At 30.8% G+C, this 8,730-nt stretch overlaps 1 protein-coding gene across 3 annotated transcripts; it reads left to right on the top strand.

The window, feature by feature from the left end:
• The first annotated feature begins 1,795 nt into the window (after nucleotides 1-1,795).
• Nucleotides 1,796-5,006, top strand: LOC129309542 (uncharacterized). Of its 3 annotated transcripts, XR_008592926.1 has the most exons (7): nucleotides 1,796-2,159; nucleotides 2,256-2,380; nucleotides 2,509-2,605; nucleotides 2,704-2,813; nucleotides 3,545-3,619; nucleotides 4,343-4,475; nucleotides 4,732-5,006. XR_008592926.1 is itself a non-coding variant. In XM_054951152.1 (6 exons), the coding sequence occupies exons 1-6, from the start codon at nucleotides 2,090-2,092 to the stop codon at nucleotides 4,391-4,393; spliced, it is 528 nt and encodes a 175-aa protein (XP_054807127.1). In that variant the 5' UTR covers nucleotides 1,796-2,089; the 3' UTR covers nucleotides 4,394-4,590. The 3 variants fall into 3 exon arrangements, 2 of the variants coding, with proteins under 2 accessions (XP_054807127.1, XP_054807128.1); XM_054951152.1 differs by lacking the exon at nucleotides 4,732-5,006 and having other exon boundaries at nucleotides 4,343-4,590; XM_054951153.1 differs by lacking the exons at nucleotides 4,343-4,475; nucleotides 4,732-5,006 and having other exon boundaries at nucleotides 3,517-3,619.
• The last annotated feature ends 3,724 nt before the right edge of the window (nucleotides 5,007-8,730 follow it).

Raw genomic sequence — 8,730 nt, 5'->3', positions numbered from 1 at the left:
GTCTTAGAGTAATCTTAAGAAGGTTTTAGAGTAATTTTCAATAGCTTTGAATTTTATATTAATCTTTTTGCATGTATGTAATTTTTTTAAACTCTCACTTAGTGCTTTTATTTATTTAGATTTTACGGTGAGACTACCTACTAACTCTCACTCAGGATTTATTTGCTTTTATTTGCAACTATATGTAACCATTTTTTCACAATATACAACTACTCTTTAAGGAAATGCAATTTATTTTTCATTTATTTGAATAATCATTCTGGATATTCTAAAAATTTACACCTTGCATGAAATATTAACACTAAAACACCTTATTTAACATATCACACTGAAAGACCTTGTGACATATTGAAAGTGAATGATCTTATGCAACATATTAACAATGAAGGATCTTGCACAATATTTATTCTTTTACTCATAAGAGCAATCTAGTCATTTGAAGTTTCACATTAATGTCAACGAAGGACATTAATTTGGAATCTCTTTGAAGTCCTTCTCCACAAAGTCACATTTGATCAAGTCTATTTTAGAATTTTGTCTTGAAAAAATTGCAAATGATGAAGAGAGATGAATTGAAATTTAAAACAAAAATAAAAAATTGGAAATGATGTGTTTATTTTTATTTTTTAATAGATAGGAGATGAGAAAAGATATATGAGTTATAAATATATCAATAATAAAAACGTAGAGAGAATAAGATGTTTAGGGTGAACAGAATTTTAAATGATTAGAATGTAAAAAAAATTTAAATTACAAAGGAATTATAACTTGAAAGTTCAAATTTAAATTCATAAATTTTTATGTTTTGAAATAAAAGATTTGGTTCAAATTCAAATACTCATTTATCCAAATACACGAATCAAAATTTATCATCTTTTCTCAATTTAATGGAGAGGTATTTACAAGGGACTCCAATTGGGAATTCTAATCATAGTAAGACTTTTAAGAAAACTCTAATTTAAAATATCTAATGGACAGCTTAATCTTGAAAACCCATAATAGGCTCATAGAGTCTAAAACACTAATTTTAAAAAAAATACCCAAAAAATTAAGTGTGAAAATATTAATGCATTGAAAATAGAAAAACCAAGATAGATGGACTCTAATTATCCTAATTGGATTGATTTTTATGTAATGCCTTTCATTAGGTCATGTAAAATTTCATTGAACCCATTAAGACTCTTGCGGTTACTATTCACACACATAAATTCTCATGGTGAATTTTAAAACTTTTAATTTAACATAAATTTTATTTTATTATTTTATGTAAATTACTCGAGCTTTAAAAAAAACTTGCAATAAAAATTCTGAAAAAATATTAGATTATTATAATGTCTTACATAAAAATTATGAGAAATCACAAAATTATTTTAATTATATCATTAATTTATTTTATTAAAGTTATCAATTATTGCTGAATCTTTATTTTATCAAAATTATTTTAAGTCCTAAGTTGTTTTATTTATACTCCCTTCGTTAAAAAACAAAAATTTTTTTTAAAAAGTTAGATATTAAAAAATATAAAATATTTTTAATTTTTTAAAGTGTAATCATTATTTTTTAAAAAAATATTTTAATAATAATTTTATATTTATTATATAATATTTAATAGAGATAAACATAAAAAATAATATTAATTTAAAAATAAATAATTACTTTATTGAAAGGTAAAATTTAATTAAAAATATTTTATATTTTTAAATAAAACAATATTTTTTTTATTTTTTTATTATGAAAAATTGGATATAAAAACCACATGAGCAAAAAACTTCGAGAAAAAAGACCAACACTTCAAGGAGATTGCGGATTGCAAAATCTTCAACAATCTTTCAATCAATTGTAAATCTGCAATACACCTCTTGAATTGAAGTTTTTTTCTCAAAATTTTCACCACTTGATCTTCAGCGCCGATTTTCCCATTCCTTGATTCGCCTGCTCACTGCCTGATGCCTGAGTTCAGTGCCGCTCCAGTTTCTTAGCTTTTCTCCTTCAGCTACTGACTGTCTTTGACTCGTAGCTTTCCCCCTTGTACCAGAAAACGTTCTTTAGGGTCCTTCCTACGTTCCACTGATCTCTGATCTTCATCACCATGGGCAACACTTCCTCTATGCTCACGCAGTACGACATCGAAGAGGTCCAGCAACACTGTAACTACACTTGTAATTCCGCATTCCCTTCAATCCACGATGCTTTCTAGTTTCCGTCATTTCTTTCACTTACTAAGCTTTTAATTTATTCAATTTCTTATTTTCTAGTTACGCAGCAGGAGATCGTTTCCCTGTACGAGAGATTCTGTCAGTTAGATCGAAATAGCTCTGGTTTTATTACCGCTGACGAATTTTTGTCCCTCCCCGAATTCGCCGTCAATCCTCTCTCTCAGGTTTTTCTCTATCTGCATTTTCCTTCTCACGTTATGAGTAGAAGTGAATGATTAGTTTGTCTGCGTGTGTATTGATTTTTTCCTTCTGTGCATTTTTTTGGTAATTCATTGATCTTATGATGTGTCAGAGATTGTTAAGGCTGCTGGATGGATTGAACTTCAAGGAATTTGTAGCGTTCTTATCTGCATTTAGTCCTCGTGCGACCTTACAGCATAAAATTGAATGTATTGAGTCTCTCTGGGTTGCCGGATTTATAATTAATTTCTCCCAAGTTAATTTGCTGATTGCTGAAATCTTCTTGTGGATGCTGTTCGTTTTGTAGTTATTTTCAAGGTATATGACACAGACTGCAATGGAAAAGTGAGCTTCAATGACATGTTGGACGTCTTACGAGATTTGACAGGACAGTTCATATCTGAACACCAGAGAGAGGTGAGATATTACTAGGGGTTTCTTCCGCTAGACAAAATTCCGTTTTCCTTCCCTGCTTTGTGTGGTTTTCTTATGTGAGGAGGAAATAGACATTTCAGGATAAGTCCATAATTCTTAATGGCAGAAATTTGGATTTTCTATTTGTTGCTGTATGAATTTATCCAATAGAACACAAAAGGCAACACTTCACTTGAAATTTTTATTTAAGGGAACAAGTGGATAAATCATTATATGGACAATAGAGATCAAGCTACGGGAAGGTATCCCTATCGAAGCTGCAACTGTAAGCAGCAGACAACAAGGAACTTGAAGAGATGCAGTGAAACTTTGGAAAAAAGAACGTCAAATTTCCCAGGCTTTCAACTTTTACATCTTTTTCTGTCTTTCTTTCTTTTACCGATAACCTTCACATATAATTAATTAATATAAGAGCAAAGGGGTGCTATTTAAAAAAAAAAATCATAAACTGGAAGGATTATTTCATAACTTGCAGGTTACATGTCTGTATTTATTAACAAGTAGACAAGAAAAGTGAACTGCATTTTTAACCAAAGAAAATTTCTATGTAGAGTGCTTGGCTGTCCGTATGAGTCCAGATCCTCTACAGTAAATGATTTACTGCATATAGTGCGTATAGTGCTTTGGAAATGAGATATAACATGTTGAAATGGGTCCCATTAACTTCCATATTTGCTGCTAACAGCCTATTTGTTTCGTTGTACCTGGTACAGCAAGTTCTAGCACAAGTCCTCGAGGAAGCAGGCTATAAAAAGGATTCATTGTTGGTCTTGTCTGACTTCATGAAGGTACCAAAACAACTGATAAATAACATGAACTGATTTGCTTTATTGTAAGTTATCGTTGATCAACGATTTAATAAGCTAGTCAGGGACGGTTGATTTGCTTTAGTTTTTCTGTTCTTCTAGTGTCAGGAATTAAGATTTGTGACTTTTGGTATTCTAATCTTTGATCTGGTAAACTTCTCTTCATTATTCTTTCATCCAATTATTTTCTTGTTTATCTTCAATCTACCATGATCAGATGCTCTTGCTTGTCAAAGATTTTATGACAAAAAAACAGGTTGAAGTTCTTCTCAAGTTGATTTCTCATGATAATTATTTAGTTAGTCTTAATGATAAAAGTCATTTGTCTTGATGATAGCACCCATATACTTGGTTGTGGCAGCTTGAAGTTGGAGGCAGCAGTCGCCTACTTTACTGCCAATTCCATGTTTAATCAAATTTTTCTTTCTGGAACACTGGTTATAATAATTATAAAAATGATTTTTATTCAAGTCAATGGGCATGATATTATCCCAATCATGATGATTTTCTGGTAATACTTGTGTAGTCATGAATACTTGTGCTGGACTCAACTTGTGCACTTTCTGATTAAGGTGTCTTTTTTTTTTTTTTTTTTGGGTGAATAAGGTGTCTTTTGTTCTTGATATATGTTACTTGTCACTGCGTCATTACCATCTTTTATTTGAAAACTGCATTATTGATCCACATCTATTCTTTTTTCTCCAGATTCTTGGCAACTCAGGTTTGAAAATGGAAGTTGAAGTTCCTGTTGATTAACATGAGAGTAGAAGTTGAACATGGGTTTCCCAAATCCACAACAAAATAGTTTTAAGTTTGATGTGGGCATTTCTTGAACCTGGTATTTAGTTCTTCATCTCAGTAGCAGATTGATTTGTTGAGTTTGTAATTACTGTGCACCAAAATATCGATAATGTGATGCATTAAGATTTAGCATTACTTATACCTCTTGTTAATATTACAAGCTGATATATGAGGTGTTTTGCAGTTACGATGACAAATTTTGACTTTTTAGTTTTTACTTCTAGTTTTATTTTTATGCAACGGACTTAGGTGCTTGAAATAATTGTTGATCGTTCTCTCTTTCTTTTTTCCAGAATATTGTCGTCAGCAATTGTATTCATCGGGTCAAAATTTGCAATGCATTCCACTCTGACCAAACTTGCTTGATAATTGATAATTGATAATTTTCTGGCGTTTGACACATTGAGGGCCTCTATGTGAATATTCTGTCCCAGAATTTCTGGATTTGCCTCTCGATTGGGGTAGTTCTTGTGTTGGAACAAAAGCGTCTTTCTTCTGTTAATAAGCTAATGATTCAAATGACATCAACCTTTTTTTATAGATTGAAGTAAGATTTCAACGAGTTCAACCCTTGTTTTCTCATTTTGTTGTACCCCCATTTGTCTTCGTAACACAAAGCAGCCGTTTTTTTCGTCGTTGAAAATACTAGATGGTTGGACTTATACTTTGCATTTGCTTTTAAGATTTTCAATATTTGTTTCAAAAAGGGGATAAACATTTCATGACTTGTAAAAGTAGAGCCTCTAGGCCAGTGATTGACTTTTTTTTGGCAAAAAACATGGATAGAAAGTTCAAAACAATTGTAAGGTAATCTTTAAGGATGACGTAACAACACAACATAGGGTCTTTATTCTTTATGTATATATTAAGAGTATAAATTAAAAGCGTCAAGAAGTGTTAAATTCAAGTATTAGGTAGTAGCAATTAAAGGGTAAGAAGGGGGAAATTTTCATGAGGAATTTTTCGGACAAAGGAATTTGAAAGTCTTAAGGAAATGCGAGCATATTATAGGAGGATATGGTTAAGAAGGTAAGAAATGTTGTTAAGAAGTTTTGAAAAAATCAAAAGATTTTGATATGAGAGATTAAGAGTCTTGATGGTGAAATAAGAACATACATGAGAAAGTCAAACGTAAAAAAAAATGTTTTAAAACTTTACATTTATGTAATAATGCTAAAAATTGAGAATTGTATCATGTGGTTAAAAAAGAAATTAAAAAAATTGAGAGTAAAAGATGCTCTAAAGCATTTGAAGAGTTTTACAAGGGTCTAGGGATAAAGGATGAAAAATAAAAAATTTAGAAGATTGCAAAGAGTAGGAAAAAAAAATCAAGAGATTTAGAACAAGTAAAGTATATAAAAGATGAAGAAGAAAGAGTTTTGATTACAAATGATGATATTAAAAACAGATGAGAGACTTAATTACTTTTGTGAGCTTTTCAATGATAGAGGGGGCTCGTCTAATAATTTGGAGGATTTACTAATTCATGAAAGAAAACATAATTTTTCATCTATTGAAAGATATGTGATAATGAGCTTAAGGAAGCTATTACAAAAATGGCAAATGATAAAGCCATTGGGCTTGACTATACCCTATTGAAGTGTTGTAGAAATGTTTAGATGAAGAGGGGATTTATGGCTAACTAAATTATTTAATGAGATCTTACTATCTAAGAAAATGCCTAATGAATAAAGAAAAAGTACCTTAGTTCCTATTTTTTAAAAAAATGAGGACATTCAGAATTGTGAAAACTATAAAGAAATTAAGTTTATGAGTCATACAATGAAATTGTGGGAAAAAGTATTTGAGTAAAGGTTGAAATTGGAAATTGATATTTCTGAAAATCAATTTAATTTCATGTCAAGAAGGGCGATTATAGAAACAATTTGTCTACTAAGAGGATTAATGAAAAAGTACCAAAGCAAAAGTAGATATTTACACATAATTTTTATTAATTTGAAAAAAGGTTATGATCACATATTAAGAAAAGTACTTTGGAAAGCATTACAAAATAAAGGAGTTCAAGTTGCTTATATTTGAGCTATACAATATATGTATAAGTATAAGGGGGCAACAACTAATGTAAGAATATCTAGCGGTGAGACAAAGGACTTTCCTATAAAGATTGGACTATATCATGGATCATATTTGAGCCCTTATCTATTTGACCAAGCACATTTAAGAGAAAATCCCCAATTGCATACATTTTGCAGATAATATAGTTCTTATTGTGGAGTCAAGAGAAGACATTAACTATAAACTTGAGTTATGAAGGAAGACTTTAGAGTTGAAGGGTTTTCACCTAAGTAGAAATAAGGTAAAATATTTGTATTGTAATTTTGATAGGAAGTCAGTCAATAATAATTTTAAAGTGAGATTAGGAGATCAAATCATATCTAATGTGAAAAAGTTTAAATATTTAGGAGCAATTATTCAAAATGATAGGGAAATTGGTGAGGATGTTGCACATAAAATACAAGTTGGGTGGTTTACATGAAAAAAATGCTAAAGGATTTATTTGTGATTGAAAGGTATAACACCCTTAAAAAATAATGATAAGAATTAATTAAAACTAACCCAAGATTTATACAACTCTAAAACTTAACATGAAATCAAAATTAGACTAGGATCTTACCTCAAGGAAATCCAAGTACAAACCAAGCAACACAGCCTTTCACAAAAGCGACAAGCATACCTATTATGGATAAAGCCCGCAAGACGCAATAGAAGACAACTCCATGTACTAATTTACTAGAACAGGGGGTATCACCATTCTAATATTTTATAACAGACACAAAGTGAAATATTCTTACCCATTAAACATCATTCACTCCACAATCGAGGTAATCAAGGGATTAAGCGCATTATGGATTACCAAGTTTTCATATATTCACAATTAGGAGAACAATTTTTAAAACATTTACAATGGGATCCTAAAATTCAACATTTTAATCTCATCCAAAACACTTATTATGCTTAAATTAGAGTTTTAAAATAATGCAAAAACTTAAAAATCGATTAGGACCCAAAACATTAGATTTAAAACTCAAATATGTGATTTGTGCAAAAAAGGTGACATGTGCTGCAGTTAAGGGTCAATGCACTGTAGCTCAAATCATTTTTGTGCCATGTGTCATTGTACATTGCACGCAATATGATAGCTCTAGGACTAATTTTGATGTGTCCTAAATCTCTGTTTGATGTCCGATTAAGATAGTTTTGGTATCTACATAGAGCTTTTTTTTAATTCTAACCAATGACACAAGTTTCACATTCAAATTTATTTTCTACAAAGAGTTGGACACCAAAATTTATTGTACCACTTTTTCACATAAAACTCACAATAATGGTATCCTAACTCATACACAAATGTCAAAAGCCTACGTCAACCATCCAACCACATTCAATGGACTCTAGAGGACTCGTATAACACACAACACTCTACTAAAAACACGTATATTAAATTTTTACTACTCAACCTTGTATTTTCATAAAACGTAAAGGGGAGAAAAATTGCATAAACCATTCATTTTTATTCCAAATCAATCAAAATACACCCATTCCTACTTGTACAAGTATTTTAGCCCTATTCAAGGGTTTATAACTACCACTCACTAACTTAAGGTATAAAATACACAAATGTGACACAAAATTAATGCAAATAGTACAAAATCAATGGTATATGACCTAGTGGGTAATTTAACAACATATATACACATAAATAAGGTAGAGAGGTATAAAAGTAGGATTTTCACCACAGCCCTATGGCCTTAGTATGCTTTCCCCGAACCAGATCTGATGAGCTAAGCCTTGAAAATATTGAAAATTGAGAGGTGAGTACAACCACTTAATAACTAAGATTCGCATAATCTATATAGTTGCATATCAATTGAAAACAGATGCAAATAGGCAAGAACACATAGATATGACATAAATGATGAATATGACCATGGTTTACAATACTAACAATTATATGATCGGGCATAATGCACATAAAACCACATAAATGGTAATACACATCATGGGATAGCAACAATACCAACCATGGGCCCCTAACACATGCCAGACTACAATAATAATAACTATATGGCCGGATCTAAATGCATGATCAAATGCTAGCTTTATACTCTCTTGTTTCCTCTGACATGAAATTAACAGCTATTTGGTGGCAACATCCTTTATGGATAACCCAATATTCCACTTGTAAGGAGCTACCAGGCTAGGTTCAACCTACTCACTTGTGTAATTCAGTTTTTCTAAATACTAACAACTATAAGGTGTTATACCCTTAA

The sequence above is a fragment of the Prosopis cineraria genome, unplaced genomic scaffold (genome assembly GCF_029017545.1).
Source record: "Prosopis cineraria cultivar Desert tree isolate PC_DT_omini unplaced genomic scaffold, ASM2901754v1 PC4, whole genome shotgun sequence".
Taxonomy (NCBI): Eukaryota; Viridiplantae; Streptophyta; class Magnoliopsida; order Fabales; family Fabaceae; genus Prosopis; species Prosopis cineraria.
The sequence above is the reverse complement of the archived record's forward strand: the minus strand, read 5'-3'. Positions and strand labels throughout refer to the sequence as shown.

Excerpts from the sequence above, each read along its gene's own strand:
- LOC129309542 (XM_054951152.1), top strand. The coding sequence starts at position 2,090 with ATGGGCAACACTTCCTCTATGCTCACGCAGTACGACATCGAAGAGGTC. Across the intron at positions 2,606-2,703 it reads CTTACAGCATAAAATTGAAT|TTATTTTCAAGGTATATGAC; the intron begins GTATTGAGTCTC and ends TTCGTTTTGTAG. Across the intron at positions 2,814-3,544 it reads TATCTGAACACCAGAGAGAG|CAAGTTCTAGCACAAGTCCT; the intron begins GTGAGATATTAC and ends TACCTGGTACAG.